Source organism: Perissodus microlepis, chromosome 15 (assembly GCF_051167445.1).
Source record: "Perissodus microlepis isolate ML-2025 ecotype Zambia chromosome 15, ASM5116744v1, whole genome shotgun sequence".
Lineage (NCBI taxonomy): Eukaryota > Metazoa > Chordata > Actinopteri > Cichliformes > Cichlidae > Perissodus > Perissodus microlepis.
The window spans coordinates 9,708,471-9,727,716 of NC_140475.1; the positions used below are offsets into that span (position 1 = coordinate 9,708,471).

General features: G+C 40.8%; 1 protein-coding gene across 3 annotated transcripts; it reads right to left on the bottom strand.

Annotated features, from left to right (window-relative positions):
• Positions 1-201: 201 nt before the first annotated feature.
• ncoa7b (nuclear receptor coactivator 7b) lies at positions 202-18,952 on the bottom strand. Of its 3 annotated transcripts, none has more exons than XM_084953232.1 (17): positions 18,874-18,952; positions 17,804-17,978; positions 13,587-13,732; positions 9,912-9,982; positions 9,648-9,755; positions 9,255-9,353; positions 6,832-6,957; positions 6,313-6,497; positions 5,655-5,776; positions 4,345-4,908; positions 4,089-4,260; positions 3,742-3,889; positions 3,472-3,597; positions 3,203-3,355; positions 2,269-2,364; positions 2,095-2,168; positions 202-1,968 (listed from the first exon to the last, which is right to left on the bottom strand). In XM_084953232.1, the coding sequence occupies exons 2-17, from the start codon at positions 17,839-17,841 to the stop codon at positions 1,833-1,835; spliced, it is 2,364 nt and encodes a 787-aa protein (XP_084809358.1). In that variant the 5' UTR covers positions 17,842-17,978; positions 18,874-18,952; the 3' UTR covers positions 202-1,832. The 3 variants fall into 3 exon arrangements, with proteins under 3 accessions (XP_084809358.1, XP_084809356.1, XP_084809357.1); XM_084953230.1 differs by having other exon boundaries at positions 5,655-5,809; XM_084953231.1 differs by lacking the exon at positions 18,874-18,952 and adding an exon at positions 18,767-18,873 and having other exon boundaries at positions 5,655-5,809.
• Between the last annotated feature and the right edge of the window lie 294 nt (positions 18,953-19,246).

The following is a 19,246-nucleotide window of genomic DNA, read 5'->3' on the forward strand; positions in this document are numbered from 1 at the left end:
ATTGAGAATTCTTAAACTGCAATCCAAAAAGGTACGACTAAAACAATTATGGTTAATATTGTGTTTTAATACATAGTGTGTGATTAGGATGAGAATGAGTCTAAAACATGACACAAGCTTGAAAAGCTCCAAGTGTTTCATCTTCTTTAATAATCACTGATTGTTGAAGAGGTGGAAGATATAAACCACACACTGCCAATATTTTATTTGTATATATTTAACATTTATTTAATTTTAAATGTAGTTGCAGTGACAACACAATAAATAGATCATGATATCACAGAACACAGCAGTTTTGGATTCACAAGAAATAATACTTCACAGCTACAACACTGAACAGCCGACGACAACCAAGCTCAATTTAACATGAAGCGCTAACCAGCGTTATAGTGACTAGTACGGCAGGGATCGTTGTCAGTGATGTCAGACGTTTGCAGTATTGCATATTCATGCACTACAAGCCTGTGTCAGATACAGAGGGCGCAAATGGACATTTTCATCCTGTGTTAGTAGATCTGATTGTTTAGTTAGTGGCATATCAATGTGCAAGGAGAAAAAAAAAAAAAAAAAAAAAAAAGTGTATCCCTTTCCCATCCCTTTTTAAGGAGGCTGGATTCCCTCCTGTAGTGACATTCAGTAACAATTTTACATTGTAGAAAAGCTTCAGGGTACAACACAGCACGGGCCGTCAATTTATCCTGCAGTGCAAAGTGACATCATGTTAAACTTCTACAGTCTGCAAGTCTCTGAACAACACAGACCACAAATAAGAGTCTACATTACTTATTTAGAGGCAGGAATTCAATACTGGCAAAAGTCAACAGAGAGAAAAGGAAAAAAAGTAAAAATAAAGCAAACATTCTTTGTAAAAACAGAATGCAAAAATATATTTATAAAATAAGACGAGCGCACGACAAATATGAAATTATTTAATTAAACAGAACATATTTGGTCACTGCAAGTGTTTCCTGGCTCCTTCAGCGGTTTTTGGACTGGACACAGGGAATGCCAACATTGTGCGCAGTTGTGAGGAATTCACTCATTTGAAAAAACTCAAAATAAAAAGATAAAGACAGCGTTCGCAAGACGTCCTTCACAGAAAGTGAACTCTTTCACTGTAAACAATTCCAGCCAAACTGAATTTGATGGCGAGTGATTTGAACATTTGAAAGAAAAAAAAAAAAAAAAAAGAAAAAAAAGCAAAAAAAAAAAAAAGCCACTAAATATTTTCAGTACACACATCTGTACATTCGCCAAAATACAAATTATATTAACAATTATTTATTAACAAAGAGACATGTGGTATTGTTGGACTCCTTTTTCCTTCACACAGACTTAAAAATCAGCTCTTATAGGGATCACCTCAATAGTATCGTCAGCAGATTGGCTTCTTTAGCCCTCACAGCAACATGGGTCAAAACAAACAAAGAGAAAAAGACAAAAAGCAGCTATCCTCACCTTCAATCTCTCCTCACAAGCTTATGGTGGTAAGGCAGTCTGCATGCTGGGGGAAGCTGGAGGCTTTGTCTGATGTCTAAGGCAGCCAATAAACCAAGAGCAAAAAACATTTTCTTACATCTTCACCTCTGAACGGACGGTGACCCAGACAAACTCGCCAGCCTACCTGCTGAACACACCCACTTCAAAAAACAGGTTACAGAAGACACAGCGCGGCCGGCGGTCAACATGGCTCCACGAGGGGCTTCTGAACTTCACTCACATAACATTTAGCGTCATTTGTGGGTAGCTAGGTTTGCCTCCAAGTGGTGCATAATAGAAATGGGTGATGTTAAAGGTTTTAGGGAGAGTGAATGTAGTTTGAGAAGATGGGTTTACTCGAAGGTCCAGACCTCCAGACTGTGGATGTTAAAGTCCTGCTGGGAGGACAGTGGCTGGTTGTTAAAGGTGGCACATTTGGTGGTGGTCCCTCGGTACAGCTCGGCGTCCAGCCACAGACCCAGCTGACCACTGCAGAGGAAGGCAGTGCTGATTACTGACAACTATCAAACCCTCTGTCTCTACTCTTCTGTCCCAAGGATTTAGATTATTGAGACAACTTGATGCTTGAATTGAAACTAAGGTAGCTGTACATACCCTCCTCCTCCCATCTGCAGTGAATCGGTATTGCCTTTCACAAAGTAGGAATTCTCCCCTGTCCAGCGGTACACCTGAAAGCAAGTAGCAAAGCAGCACAGCCACTACTGAGATCTTTTTAGTGATTAAGGGTGAAATAACCAGAGTGAGCTTGTGAACTGATTGGACGCAAACCTTGATTTCAGGACAGAAGCTGTAGAGGAAGGTCTCTCCTGTGCCATAGCAGTGCTCGCTCACTCTGAAAGGATGAGTTGAAAATGCCCCAAAGATCTGTGACGAGAGTCAGATTAGATTTGAAATCAAGTTTCCTTACGACTAATAACCACACAGATTCCACTCTCTCAGGCCATAGCATAAATCAAATTAGTACATTTGAAATTAGTCTTAACCCACAAAAATCAAATGCTTCGAAAAGCAGAGCAGACGAGCTTCATGGAGAAATTTGGTGCATCGCAATAGCACAAATCATTCACAAGGTACTGCGGTCTGAATGCAGACAGAAAAACCAGCTCCGCCTAGATTTTTCCCATGTGTGCTTCTCATTATTATAACTCCTCAAGCATTTTGGGCAAAAGAGAAAATTCAAATGGTTCCTGAAAGATGAGAATTATTTTGTAATTTTACACCCAAAGTTATAAAATAACTCCAGGTGGCCTGCGTAAAGTGTTAAACCATATAAGAAGATAGGCAAAGTCTGGAAAGTAACAGAGTGATGCAGTAATGCCTTAAACTGCACTCTTTATATTGACCAGCAGGGGGCCCCTTGTTTCAAAATGAAGTGGAAGTAAAAACTATGACCTCATCAAACACTCTTCTGCTGACTTTATAGACTCAGTAGCTCTAAACCATATGAGCATGCAGTGTCCACTGGTTTGGTTTTAAAACGCTAAGATGATGTGACTGTCACTGTCAGCTTGAGGGTTAACAGATATGAATCTATACAGGCAATAAAACACAAGCCAACAACACTGTGCTTAGGAGTCAAACCATCTGTTTACAACAAGTTATTCACCTCCCGATGTCTCATATTCTGTTCACCTAATGCTGATGTCACGTTCCTAAAGCTCACAGTTATTAAACACTTCACATCCATGATGACTATGTCTACCTGGTTATCCATGTCTTTGATGACCAGCAGCACAGGACTGTCAACATCTGCAAGGTTCCTATACAGAGTCTTCAGACTGGTCCCATGTTTCTCTGTGCTGTAGGCCAGTCTCCATGGATAGCCCTGCACACGGGCAGGCAAACGACAGGCCAGCTGGGGAAACATACACACCATTAGCCCTGAAAATTGAATTTCCTTAAATTCCTTTCACCAAGTGAGATGTTAAAGTGTTCAGAAAGCAGCTGCATGTCTGGATATTTGAAGATTACCTTCTCAATGTGTGTATCCTGCAGCAGATCACTTGTATCAATGAACATGGGCAGTGCATCCATAGAGAAGTCTCCATCGATACTGCCAAAACTCTGCCTACGTTTAGCCTCATCAAGGGTGATGATCTAGCGCACAAGTGCACAAACGGAACAGAAATGATTGCAAGACAAAGGTGCTTTTAAAATGCTGAAAAAGGCAAACACACCACTGTAGTGTTAGCTTGAAAAAGAAAATAGATGAGGTGAGGTAAGCTGGAGGCCCGAGCATACCTCCCAGCTGCAAGATGCAGGGTCGCTGAAGAAATTATCAATCATGTCCAGCTCATCCTTCTCCACCACAACGAAGCCCTGCTCTCGAGCCTCCTTCCCGTACACGTCTGGGGACCACTGAACGAAGAAGGCATACAGATCGTCCACCCTACCACACACACACACACACACACACACACACACACACACACACACACACACACACACACACGAAATCAGGAGACTGCCGACTAGTGTAGCCGCAAATATACCATTAGTAAACCAATGCCCCTTCAACACAGCTTACATCACAGTTATTTTTGCAGCATTTAACTGGCACCAGGATTATATAAAACATTTAAATATACCTTTCCTGTGGCACAGCAAACCAATATTCTGGATGCTTTTCCCGGCCCCCGAATGAGTGGGCGGGGCTAGAGGTCATGCAGGTGGCAAAGGACTTCCGCATTGGCTTCCCAACTTTGAAGCAGAGGAACATTGGTGGGTTTTTGCTCTTCTCCTCTGATGAGAAAAGCATGTCTGCAAGGTATGGAGAAAATAAAGAGTTTAGCTAATTCATGCTGAAACTTTATTTTAGTCCCATCGAAGTCTGAAATCTTGTACCTTCTATTGGAGCTTGCATTCTCTTCAGTAGCCAGGATTTCATCTCCAACTCATAAGTTTTCTTCTGCCTCTCCTCCTCACTGAGTTCGTCCTCCTCTGCTGGTCTGTCTGGACCAGACTTCTCATCAACCTCTGAAGCCTGCTTCAGACTTTGCCTCCTGATTTGGTCCACTGATGCACTTGTTATTTTATCATCAACACCGTTTAGCAGCTTTTCAGTTCCTTCACAGTTTGCGTCTTTGGTTTCAGTTACCATCTGGTTTGTAGGTTTATTATGCAAGTCACCCTGTTTTTCAGCCTCTGAGGAGGACAGTATCGACTCTCCATCCTCGATGGAGGTGTTCTGAGCAACACCTTCGTCTTCCTCATCATCCAGCTTCCCTTGAGTTTGGTTCTTATGGTCTCCCTGGCCTGGACTCTGTCCTAGGAGTTCATGTTGGTCTCTGTCGAGTGTTCTGCAGGATGTCCCCTCTGCCTCGTCTGTGCTCCCGTTGACAGTTGGCTCCAGCTCGGTAAAGCCTTCATCTGATGGAGACTTCTCCGTCTGCTCGCCCACTGTACTCACTGTTATCAAAACAGGTTTTGATTAAATTTAGCATATGTCAGAAATTTTAGAAATCAGTGTCAAATGCCCCAACTACAACCCCCCTCCTTATACTTCAACATTAGTAAAGCAGTACGGGTAATAACATCCTTAATTTGCTGATTAGAAAATATCTAAAAAACCAATCACATGGTAGAGGCTCAGTTCACATAGGCATATAGACACTCTCTTGGGTTTACGGCGAATGAAAAAAGAAAGTATCCAATGAGCAGCAGTTCTCTGGGTGAAAATGAAAATGTCTTTAGGAGAATGGCCACGCATCTTTGAAGCCAGGAGCTACAGCAGCAGAAGACCACACCTGGTGCTACTCCTGTCAGCTAAAAAGAGACAAACAAGCTCAGCAAAAGACTGGAGACTGATCAGACCAGGCAACATTTTTCCAATCTCAATTTCTTTTGCATGGCAGGGTCAGAATTTGGTGTAATCAATACGATACCGTGTATCCATCCTGCCTTGTGTCAACAGTTTAGGATGGTGCTGGTGGTGTGGGGAATTTTGTATTTTTTTTTTCCCCACACTTTGAGCCTTTTAATGTCAACTGAGCATCGTTGAAAATAAATTAATATTTGGTCTCAGGTTTAGATTTCAAGATTCGCAAGCTGCCTTTCATTAATGGGTTAGCTAATGAAAAGTAGCTTGTGTTAACCATAAAAGCAGACAAAAAAGCAACCACAAGTGGACCACAAACACAAACTTCATATCCTACCAGTTTCAGAAAGGGTTGATTCAATGTCATCCAGAACTATTGGTTGTTTGGGATTCAGAGCTTCATAGCGACTGAAGGGGTTTAGTTCCTGCTCTGATGGCAGCTGTTCCCACTCTCCAGGCCTGTACACAGGACACAGATCCTGGGGTAGGTCTCTGTGAGTTCACGGTGTGGCACCACACACACACACACACACCGCAATCAAGAATGAGGAAAAAACAAACAAACAGAATTGCGGGGAAAGAAAAGAAAAAAAAAAAAAAAAAAAGGGAAAACAAAAGAAAAAAGAAAAATGCCCAACAGAAATTAATGTGGTATACAACTTAAAAGTAGTAAATGTGATGTGAAACAGCAACATAAAACTTAAACAGAACAAAAAAGGTGAAAATGGGAAAGTAAAAAGTCTGATCTTGCACTGGAGAGAGTTTTGATTAACAGCTATGGAGGAAAGAGTGAAACAAAGCTAAGATGACAATCTCAGGAGCATGTTAGGAAACACGTTGAAAAGCTTGAAGGGCTTGTAATATCTTAGTTTGCAGTTTATTTCTCATAAAACAGAAACGGGAAGGAGGAACAAAAAAGGAGGAATAAGAATCGAGTTGAGAGGAACGGTTAGCGAAGGAGGAAATGTGGCAAGTGACACGGAGAGAGGTCTTACGATGGCAGAGCGTCCTTGAGCTTCATGCGCGACACGTCGTCGTACAGCGCTACAGAGACGACCTCCCCCATCGGGCAGATGAGGCCGTATTCCTCACAGCCGTGCTCGATCACCAGGGGGTCCGACTTGTGCGGATCAAACATGATGTTGTTGGGCGTCACAATTAACACGCCTCCAACAACACCCTGGAAAATCAAAACGCACAAAGAGGCAGCAAGATGGTGACAATTTGATCAAAGACAAAACTAAATATTGATGTTTCCAAATTGCATTTTACTTTATATAGTAACCATCTGTATATAGTGTAGTATTTTGTCTTGTTTTGTACACCATTGTTTTCTAGTACATCTTTAATTCCCCTTTTCTTACTGTCCCTTGTGCTGCTGTAACAAGGAAATTTCCCCCAGTGTGGAATTATAAAAAATTAAAATAAGTCTTACTTATAACTTCATACAGGAGATGCAATAATTCACCAGTTTGGACATTTCTGCTTGTTCCAGTATGAATTTTCCTTCTTACCATGCCATCGGTGAAGTACTTGCAGCTCATTTTTATGAATTTGACCGTTAACGGACTCTCATCCTCAGAGCTTGGGGAGAGCTCGCGGCGAAGGGCCGTTGCTGACCTACAGTTTGGAACGCCATACTGAAAGATGTTGAAAGGCAGAGATCAGAGAGATCAATGTTGTGCTTTTATTTAGTACGGCTTGTTTCAAAGGTTTTCACATTTGTTTGACAATAGTTAAACAGCAGCTTTCAGAATAAGGTGGAAGTCACTGTGCAGAACATTTGGAACAAAATCTGAGAAAAAAACAAAACAAAACAAAACCCAACAACATGTAAAATAAAGACTGGATTCACTCCTGCTGATGAAAGCGAGTTCTCAAGCATTCTACCTGACGTTTAAACAGACCCCAAAATAATAATGAAGACATTACTGTGCACAAGTCTTGAACCACCTCTCATTTCATTATATTTTAAAAGGAAAATGATTAATAGGTGCAGCAAAGTTATTGAAATGTGCAAACATAAGGATATACTGTACATAAGTCAAGAACACAGTTTGTACAATTCTAATGAGTCAATATTTGGTGTGACCACCTTTTTTCACCAACTGGCCTCAAATCAGTCTGACTAGGTGACCAGAACCCCAAATGTTACTCAGCACTGGATCCCTGCAGGGCTGTGTTCTCAGCCTCCTACTTTACGCCCAGTACACATAAGACTGCACATCAATCCACCCAACCAACCTCATTGTCAAGTATGCCGATGACATTGGGCTGATCCCTAAAGGAGATCAGACAGTGTACAGGGCGGAGGTAGAGAACTTGTCCCGCTGGTGTTTAGAAAATAATGTGAAGCTGAGCGTCCTTAAGACAAAAGAATTCATAATGGACTTCTGGAGGAACAGACAGGTCCACTCCCTTCTAATTATAAATGGAGTATAGGTGGGATCCGTCTTCGCCTTCAGGTTTCTCAAGGTTTTCTGGGCACTCACATCTCTACCAACCTCACCTGGACCCACAACACCAACGTCTTGGTAAAGACTGCACTTCCATGTCCTGAGGAAACATAACTTGGACCAGAAGCTGCTGCTGGTCTTCTACCACTCCTCAAAAACTCTGCCTCCCAAAATTATTGACTTCCTTCTGTCACCCCTGGAAGCCATTGGCAGATCTTCCCGTCTCAGGAAAACCAAGGCCATCACAGGTGACCCATTGTGCCCCGCCCACGACCTGTTTGACATGCTGCCCTCCGGTTGATACCTCAGGTCATTCAAGTCTCACACCTCCAGACTCACAAACAGCCCCTTCCCCTCAGACACCAACCCCCCACAACCCAGCAGAGCCATGGTCTGAGTAACCCCCATCACTCCGGCCACTCACACATGGAGTCTATTCAGACCAAGTCTTCATTTTGCACGACTTTGCAACTTGTTCATCTGCTGTTGATAGTGTTTTAGGCCTGTCACTTTTAGTCCTCCACTTGTCCATTTTCCTCAAATCTCACACTGCACACCATGCTGAGATATGGTAAGCTTTCTGCTAACAGGTCTTTGGGAGTCACCTTGTCACAAAGTTACTATCTTTATACCTTTAAAACTGATTCAACCAAGGAAATCAGAACAAATTACATGTTTTTGCACTAGACTGCTAGTAACAGAGTGCCTAAAGATATAACTTTGCTAACTTCTCTTGTGTGTAGACAACACTGGTTAATCGCTTGAGCTAGGTGCCTTTTTATGCTTGAATGATGTACAGGTCACAGAGTTAAGAGGCTTAAAAAAACTAAACAAAAACATTCATCTGAATGGTCAGGTATAAGTGTCTGAACTGCAATAGGGTGAAAAAGCAGCTTGAAAACATCTTGATAACTTGAAAGACTTTAGAAAGGACTTTCTTATTAAGAAAGTCTGTATTATAAATTGCTGTATGACAGATGTACTGCAAATACAAATACGCATTCTTGTGCAAAGTTTACTGTGGTGTTGCTTTTCATTGCTGATCTTTACGCCTCGCACTACTGCCGACCCAGTGATATTGTCTTTACTGTTATTAATTAAGGGTAACCAGGGTTACACTGACTTCTTGGAAGCAAAATATAAAGAAAAGAAAAAAAGAAAGTGGAGCAGCTCAAGACTTATGCACAAGACTGTAATTCAAGAATTACCTCAAGTATAACTAATTTAAGCAAATGTAGTTATAAATACACATCTTACAGTGCATTTTAAGCACATGCTACCAAAACCTTCAAATACCCTTTAACAATCTTTTTGTCCTTAAGTGGCCACAATACGGGTAAAGGTTCTGTAATTTGGAATACTTATCTCGGGGTGTATGGTATGTCACATGATAGAGGCTAAATTAGCTTTTTTGGTTCATGCTGAAGTCCTGTGTATGAACACAGTACTCCAAGTAATATAATGAATATTGTTTGACTTACTTGTGATGACTTCTCTGACACGTTTTTAGCGATGGGATCAGAGGAAGTCGGAGATTTGAGTTCAGTTTCTGACTGAGTCATATCAGGGACAAACAGTTTCTGTAGTAATAACGGATAACCAATAGTTAGATGATCAGTAATGAACAGGGGAAAAAAGCAGCATGACATAATAAATGGGCTAAACTTGTATATCTGCTTTTAAGCTTCAGTGATAATTTTCATTTCCATCAAACGATGAAGATTCTTTTCATTCCTAGTCCACATCAGTATAGCCGATATCGCCGCCCTACCCCTTTCAAGATATGCGTTTTCAAAGTGTTCCTTTGTGGAAATTAGTGGAAAACCCGCTCTAACGCATTATCCAGTTGATGCTTAGTGTCACAGCTTTCTCACCTGCCCGGGGTAGACGCTGCGAGAAAACAGCTTGTTCAACTGGACCAGTTTATTTGGTGTGATGTTGAACTTGAGTGCGATGCTGTTGAGGGAATCATCACGTCCCACCTGTAACACAAATCATCTCCTCTGTAAAATGTGAGACATTTTAAATGCAAACAGCTCAAAATACTACACAACGGAAATTTTCTATCTCTTCCCTTGCAAGTCTACAGCATCTTACTTAAAAGAAAAAAAAAGAAAAAGAAAAAAGATGTTACTCACAACGAACTCCACTGTCCCCGGCGGCCTTGTCTTTTCCATCTTTGCCTTGTTGGTAACTTTACATCCATCATCTGACAGAACAGAACAGAAAGAGGACTGTAGACTAAGGACGACTGTAAAATAACAGTATGATTAGGAAAAAAGTTCTTATAAGAGCTATATAAATGGGTTATATAGGTCTTATAAATGGGTTAATTGTGTTAATAAAAAAAAAGCAATGTTTCAGGGGTTGGGGTTAAAAAAAAGGAAAGAAAAGAAAAAAAAAAAAAAAAGGGGGGGGGGGGAGAGACCCTCTAAAAAGCCTTTAGTCGTCTGACTGTGATTCAGTACCAGCTGCTCATCCCCTATCATTATCCAGCCTCAAAACACTACAAACACTGAAGTGGTTATTGTATATACACACACATAATCTGACTCTTGTAGCAGAGAAGGTCCACAGTCAGCAGTTTCTTCCTGCCGGGAAAGCACAGGCTATTAGTGCTCCACTCCCTGACTGCCTCATTATACTGCCGCCCCCACCATGGATACAGAGGGCATGAGTAAGCATTAGCCGGCCAGACTCCAGCTGCGTCTGCTTCTTTTTACTGTACAGAGCATCAAAGAAAAGGCCGCTGTCACTTTATTCACCGAGCCTGTACCAGGCTGTGACTGATATTATACTGTGCAGGACTTTTAGTCAATGGGACATAACAGTTTGTTTGTGTGTATTTCTTGCCCTTTACACTAAAGAATACCACATTTGCACTATGTATTATAATAGAAATGGCTTTTTACAGCTGGCTGACCCACTGAACTTGTGACAGGAGTTATCACTGCTCTTTCACAGCCAAAGAAACCCAGCAAAACATGCTAGCATGACATGCACTGTCCATAATGGTTGCAATGGTCACTTTTTGTTTTGAAAGTCATAATGGGTTTCTACACAAGACAATGTTGGCCCACAGGATGTCTTGTAATAAAATCTGTAGTGTACACACTTATTAAATATTGTTTTATTTGGTTAAAATAATATTAACAACCACAACTTTTTGATTGGCATATTTTAAAAGCCACACCAACGACAATTCAACTGAGTCATTTTAATGACTCAATAATAATTTAATAAGAAGCTTACCTCAACCATGCAAAAAAGTTTGATGCTCATTAAATTTAGGGGGGAAAAAAAGCCTTAAATCACCCCGCTTTCAATATTGCTTCCAAACAGCCAGACCTCATAATCTTTTCAGTGGGCTTGAACAATAGTTTTTCAGGCTTTCTGAAGGTCTTTCAGTTTTTCTTCAGATACTTCTTGCTTTTTCTATTTGTTTTCACTCCTGTCCTTGCACTTGACCATTTTGAGAGGATTTTTTTTTAATCTTTTAAACTTAGCAATGATCTTTGGATTATTTAAGCATAAAACGACACCTAATTCATGGAATGAACCATTGTTGTGCCTACACATAGAAGACTAATTAAAGAACCAGTTTTAAATTTGATCTTAGGCACTCTGTTTCTAACAGCCTGTTGCAAAAACAATTTGGTTCAATTTCTTTACTTGAATCTACAGTTGATACATCTACTGTTCACTGAAGCCTCATCAGAGCCTCAGTGCAAGGGTCATTTCTGTACCCGACCGAAAATCAGTGACAGGTCTTACAGAACGACTTATAAATTTAAAATTTTGGGTTTAAAATCTTTTTCAGCACGATACTGATCCTAAACACACTTTTATTGCAGTAAAAGCATACCTGAAAATTAAATCATACAATGGATCACCGTCAGTCATGGACTGGCCTCCTGAGAGCCTGGACCTCAAGATTACCCAGCAAAATATAAAGAAATGATGGGTGGCACAATATTGTTTATCAATAATGACATCTTTCCAAGAGTAGCGTCAAATCTTAGTACTAAATGACATTGTGAATACAGAGTACTGAATATCATCTTTAACGGTATACTAGAACAGGATAAAGGTTATGCAACTTCCCGTTTAAAACTGCTGAGGTTGTTTTACCACAGAGGATCCTCACAGAGATTAATCAGTGTATATTGCAAGTGTAAAACAACTCTAGTTTTAAAAATAAGTTCTGAAAGCTGCTGGAAAAATGCAAATCAAATTATGATTAGTAAAAGCAAGGGAAAGTTTAACTTCCTCCATATAAGATTTTGTTATTCAACTGTAAAGCTGACATTTACACTACATTCAGTCATTCACCCATTCACACACACATTCACACACTGGCGATAGCAAGCTACATTGTAGCCACAGCCACCCTGGGGCGCACTGACAGAGGCGAGGCTGCCGGACACAGGCGCCACCGGGCCCTCTGACCACCACCAGTAGGCAAACATGGGGTTAGTATCTTGCCCAAGGATATTTGGCATGCAGCCAGGAGGCAGCCTGGGATCGAACCACCGACCTTCTGATTAGTGGCCGACCTGCTCTACAGCCACCAATTTCTAAATAAATTGACACTGATTCTGATGAAGGGCATTAGATGATAAACATTACTGAGAAGGTTAAAGGCCATTGTATACTAAGTGCATTGCAAAAAAAAAAAAGAAACCCCCCACACAAAATTACGAATTTTTCAGATTTGCACTTGTAGTGTGATGCACATACACAATGAACATGTTGCGTTTGCACTGTAGAAAAAATATAAATAAAATCAATCGAGTTGACATCAAGCCACGATGAGCTGATGTCTCGAAAGAAAGGGAAGAAACTGAAATTTTAGGTTTATCTAATTGTCACGGCAGGGCACAGCTGACTTAAAGCAGTGTCACGGCTGCTTTCGTACATATTTCAGGATGTCAGTGGGGTCGTTTGAGCCATTGCTGGCAGAGTTGGGAACACATCTGAGGAGGCAGAGAAATCATTTCAGAGAGCCGACTGACCTGGAGCAGTGTCTAGCTGTGTGCCTGAGGTAAAACAGTATTATTATATCATTTCCCCATCACTGTATAATCATTCTCTGTGTGTGTGTTTCGAGCCATGAGTGCACTTGCTGTCAGATGCATCTGTCTGGTCAGATCTGTTTGGTATAATTTGTGCTTGGTTTAAAAAACATAAAACAAAACAAAAAGCGCTGCAAATTCCTCCAGCGAAATGACGTGGCCCTCGTGAACAGCTGCCAGAGAGTCCGAAAAATATTTTTAACGCATGAAATATTCACAGATTGTACGTGTTCAGTGCGTAAAGGGCTTAAGATCAGCAATCTTATTCTCCCAACACAACTATCCCAAGCAGAGATGTGCACACAGCCTGCACAGTCTTTATGTTAAATTATTCAGTCTTTATGTTATCAGAGGGTAACTAAAATGCTATGTTCCAACTCCATATTTGTATTCTTGGACTCCTCGTCTTTTACTGTGTATCGGTGCCATCTGAGCCCATTCATAGTCCGAAACTATTAACTCTTCTCCCTTTAAGCCAACTTTCATCTGATTGGCCAGGGTTTGGCCAGCAGGTGGGTGAGGCTTCTGCGTTCACAAGATGCCGATATTAAGGATGCCTCTTTAGAGCTTTTGCGTTACATGGATTACTTGCGTATACAATGACCTTCTCATTTGAAATGTTTGCCTTGTTTGACATGACCATCCACCATTTTCAACAGGAAAAGCAGCCACTTAGATTTAGGGTATATTCCAACATTCAGAGAAGCAACTTTGAAATGTGTGTTGTCACCATCTTACCTGGCTTTCCTGTCGCTCTCTGTAGCTCTGCCTTTTTGTTGGCGTCACTGTCATTTGGAATGTCGGGACAGGAGATGATTTCCGGATTCTGTTCATTCACAGTCTTCTCTGTTTGGCTCCCCCTGAGCTGTTTCCGCCTCTTCAGCCTGATGAGATGCCCCGGGGGGTAGATCAAGTAGAAACATGGTGAATTTAAATCCTACAGTTAAAACCATGTCCTTAACTTAAAGTATTCTGCTAGCTTGCAGAGGAAATAATAAATTAAACCCTTCAGAACTTCTGTTTCAGATATCAGGTTTACTGAATAATCTAGAAGAATAGCTCCAGAATAATGTGTAATGACCAGGGAGCCCACACTTCTTTTCTAGCATCGACAATGCAGCAGACTTTAACTGTTAATTCCTTCTGTCAGAGGTGCTGCAATAAGTTTTTAATAATGAGCAGCAACTTTTCTCTCCATTTACTTTGCTGCTTCAGCTGTTTTGTGACACTGCCTTTTCTCCCTCTTTAATCATTAATAGGTAAGGGAATCAAGTACACCGCCTCCAGATTGTGTTGGGGTGCATTAAAGGGGGCCACTGCAGTGCAGTGAAATCACAGGTTAGCTGTACACTTAAGGATTATGCTGGCTCTCAGAGGCGTGCTGAGAGCTTAAGTACTTTAAGAAAAGACAGCACCAAACTGATTCGTCACAGGCATTGAGGGAGAGTGGTTAGGCTGCTCTGCACAATCTGGGCAAACGAGAAAAAGCAAAAGGCTCGACTTAAGTGTTCAAGTGCTTTAATGGAAAGGAAAGTTTGGGTCGATAAGTCAGCAGCCAGACAGAGCTCAGGCGCACATCTGCTTGCGGACTCAAGAATCTGCTGATGCATTTCTCAACAGCACGCCATCTGTTTCACTCAGGGGCATTTCTCAGTGCTCTCCATCACAGCCTTCATCTTTACATCATCTTCATCTCCTCTTTAACCCTTCTTATCCTCCTCTTGAGTTTCTAAACATTGACTGCTTCCTACCATAATAAAAAGAAAATTAAACACAAAACAGACTCCAGGATGTTTTAAAGTTAGTAATGAGAATGGACAAATTATGGTTTATTGTATAGTATAAGCAATGAAGATAATGAACATTCAAACAAATGCAAAATGATTTAAAGCAGCAATGTGAAACATAAGGCCCGAGGGCCAGAATTGGCACAGCAAAGACTCCAATCCGGCTCACTCAAACACATGAAAGAGGGCATGAACAACAACAACTACCCTTGCATAACACAGACACACAACTACTAATAATATTAATTTTCATATCCCTCAAACATGCGGCAAATACGGCTTCAGTCTATGGATCTGGCCCAGTGTGGACACAGCCAGTCTATATGTTAGCTTGTTGAAAACCTTGAGCTCTGCTCTACTTTTTATTTTTTTAAGGGCATTCAGGAATTATTTTGTTTTGTATCTAGAGCAGCAATGAAACCTTCCAGAGAGCAGAAGGCCTCCTTCTATTGATCAAACTTCATAACACTTTTTGTATAGGTTAATGCAAATTAAAATGCTTCAAGTGAGACAGTCTGAAACAAAAGATGCATTAGGAAAAACTACTACTAGTGCAAATACACCACCTTTTTTTCTTTTTTTTAAAAAAAAGAAAAAAGCCACAAAGCAGTTTATAGTGTAAAGGAAAATATGGTCATCAGTGTGTGGATTTTCTCAAAAAGCAATTAAAGTCTGACTGGTAAGAATAAAGTAACAGTTACTTTAGTAACATAAGTTGATATGAGCCTCTTTGTGTGACTATTTATGCACAGTTGTGCCATATTCTTTCATATATCTATACCAGACCTTGTGATATTTAACAAGACTAATAATAACTTTGATGGAATTTTTGCCGATATTAAAGTTATCCCGCCTTCATATCCTCATAATGCCTCAATTCAATTTGTTTTGGATTGCTTGGAAACAAAACTGTGAAGTGCCACATTATGAAGGCAGGCCTGGATTTGGTTCCATTCCACCAGCATTTTAATTTACTGATCTTCGTTTCCAATCTGACATTTGTACCGTGGCTGGTTAATACTGTGCACCTCACATTGACCTTTGTTCTATTTGTCAGGAAGCGAGGCGGCACAAAGCAGCCGAAGAGATACGCATTACAGGAGTGGCCGTGTTAGATGATAACGCTTATTTTTGTTCTACTTTCTGTACAAACAGGCACCAGTGCTACTGCACAGTGTCTCTGCAGGAGCAGTTTGAAGCCTGCAACCCCTATTAACATCTAATATGCTGTCTACCTAATAATTAGAGGCTGCCTGGATTGTGATGACAGTCATTTTTCTCCATAATATAATATTTCCAACATAACCTAATCATATGGGGGGAAAAAAGAAAAAGAAATACACACATGACAAATTGCTGGATCGCACTAGACTGTCTGTGTAGTCTTAGTGAGTAACGTGAGCCATAAGAAGGAATTAAGCTCACTAAGCTATAAAGCATGACCTCATATACACAAGATTAAACAGTTTTTATATTTTACTGTATATCCAATGACAGAAGCATTTAATTGTTTTACCTTCCATATGCATTAGTTTACATGTTTGTAAGGGTTTTTAAAAAAGAAAAGAAAATACAAGGTTTATGTTTTCTACACTATGAGAAGACTGTTTTGCAGAACAGGTTAGACAAGGCAGAATAAGAGCAGTATTGTGCAGTGTGGGTTTTCCAGCAGCAAGTGAGCCTCAGTGCACAGCAGTACACCCGCAAAATAATGTTTACCCATCTTAAATCGGCCATGCAGTTCGATGACACACCTCATTTGTTCCGACATCCGCGAAAGCAGGTGTTGACAACCTGCAGATTTCTTGTCACTTTATACACCGCAACTGCAGTAAGCCTCTTTCCACACATTTCCTCATATCATGTTTCACACGGTGTCAAAAATCTGTTACTAAAGTTGACACTACGTCAGCAGGCCACGGGCCCACGTGTGATGCATGACTGCCATTTATATTAAATAATAAATAAATTCTAAAGGAAATAAATCAGTAGCTGCTTCAGATCAACTTATATCCTTGTAAAGTTTGAGAACCACTAGTTTATCCTCACAAGAAAAAAAAAAAAAAAAAAGCATCACATGATAGCTTGTATAGTTAAATCCACAACATAATTAAAATGCCTTTCACTGCTGTGTTTACACTGAAATAGAGGAGCACAGTGATTTGTAGTGATAGATGGCATCATGTTAGAGAGACGGCTGGGCTGTAGGAGTGCATCATAGCAAAAAACATTTATTTTTTAAAAATATTGTTTGACTCAGGTGCTCTGCGATATCAAGGAACACATACAATACCCTAACATGATCACCTCCGGGGTGCATTTCTGGCTATGAGCAGCTGCTTCTCAAACTTTCCAATCATGCAAAAGCCGGCTTTAAAGGAGGGTGGTCTCAAAGAAAGCAGTAACTGCACCAAAGCCCAGTATGAGATAAATAAGGGTTATATTGACATATGAATCATGCAGAGCTACCCTGGGAGAATCTTAGAATAAAAACCGTGCAGCTGGAAATCAGACTAAGAGTTACATTATCTTTATTGGATTTCTATGACTCAACTGAACCATTAAAAATTTCCAAGAGCACCAGCTTGTGCCTTCTTCACAGCACAGTACATACCAGCTGAGCAAGGTTCATTACTCCAGCAAGGGCACAGGTGTCTACAATCAATCAACCATGCTAAGTCACAGCTTTAAACCCAGGCCACAGAGTGGACCGTGGCACTAGTTTATTCAGTGTGTGAAGGGACATCTCACTATCACATGCCTTCCAAAAGACAACCTCGACAATAAAACAAAGAGGAAAAATAAAGATATTAGTTAAGTTACATTAAATCCACAAAGAGGGGATAAAGAAACTATTTTCTCATTAAGCTTTTTCACAGATTTGAAAGTTTCCAACACCTTCAACCTATCATTCTCACGTAAAGATTTTCATAGCTTCTGTTCCCTGAGCCTTTAAACACAAAGGGATGGGTGTGCTTCTTTGTAGTGATTAACTATGGGTAAATCATTATTGTTCAGCAAAAAACATTACATCAACATTACATAATTACATCGACTCATTGAGCACCAAACATGGTGATTCACAACAAATGAGAGGCCGATTTTAGGAGGTAAAAAATAAATGCAAATCTTAAGATGACAGCTGCATTAAAAACTAGAGTCCCTTACCTGGCAAAATATCCAGGCTTCCTGTCTCTCTTTTCCATCAGGCCAGGGTCCTAAATCTGCATGTATTTACGTGCATCCATACAAACAACCACCTTCTTACATCCGTACGCAGTGTGTGTATCCAAGCGCGGAGACACAAGGCTGGGAAGATCACCTCTCACACGTCTTTCTTGTCCTGCAGAGTGAAGAAGAAACCGGATTAATCTCTTCATTCAGCAACGCTCAGTGCACTGCAAGAGCCCAATAACCGATCGCGAAGCCCCATCAGCTTAAGTGGATGGCGATGAAAGCATCCCATAATAGGCATGTCAGCTCAGTCAGCTGACAATAACCCTAAGAGGGTGGAAAATGGAGCGCTCGGCTACAAAACACAATCACACCTGCATCTGGTTAACGGAAACACTGTAAACGGTTGTTTTACTACTTAATATAAAGTCTATTCTCAGCAGCTGATGTAAAGAGTCAAAGCATTATGGTTGTATCAAGTTACCGGCTAGCTTCAACGCCGTGGAGTTAAATAAAAGCGAAACTAATATTTGTAGTATGTAGCACAGTTTAGCGGCTTTACGTATAGCAGTTCATCCACGTGTAGCCTAAAGGCGTTACATAACAGGTGAGAGGCTAACCACTGAGGGAAAGCTCAATCCGAAGCAACGTTACGATCCCATTTAGCCACATTCTCAGTTTTTAGCAGCCTGCATGATTTGAAATCCTCCATAAATGGTTCCGCTCGACAGCTTTTGGCCTCTTTTTACAGGGCAACAACGAGAAAAGATATCCCTGATGTGCTTAAACCAAACAAACAAACGCGGGAGAAGTGAAAGGTGCTCCAGCTGACAAGACAGCTGATGCTAACGATGCTAGTTAGCCACTTTGTTTACAAGACAATAGCAACCTGGTGGTGAGAATAAGAATATATTTGTCGTTCATTAAGCAAATTCGCTTTCTTAAAATAGCGCATACCTGTTCATGCATCCAGATAAACCTCTCACGCCAAGCACGGATTTGCAACGACGCCTCGAAACGCTTATATTTGACATAAAAACAGGTACCTAAAATTTCCCACATACCTTGTATGCATCCTCCAACATGGAAACGCCTCCTCCCACTTACAACGCCCTCTTGTGTCGCGTGCGCGGTAAAGCTTAGACTAGAGACTTGGAGCTTTTTATTGTCATTGTGCGGTTTCTTGCACAGCGAAATTGGGTAGCTGGACCACAAAGGTGCAAAAGTAAAGAAAAGAAAACAATATACAACGAGTGGAAAAAATAAAAAACAATATATATGTATACATATAGCACAGACAGCTCACCTCCAATTGGCTCTTGGTAAGTTGTGTTAGCAATATTTAACTAGGCTGGAGACTAGGTTGTCTGTCGTATATTATCATAACTTTACCTCGAATCATGGTACCGTGTTGACGACAAAACGTACAGACCTCCG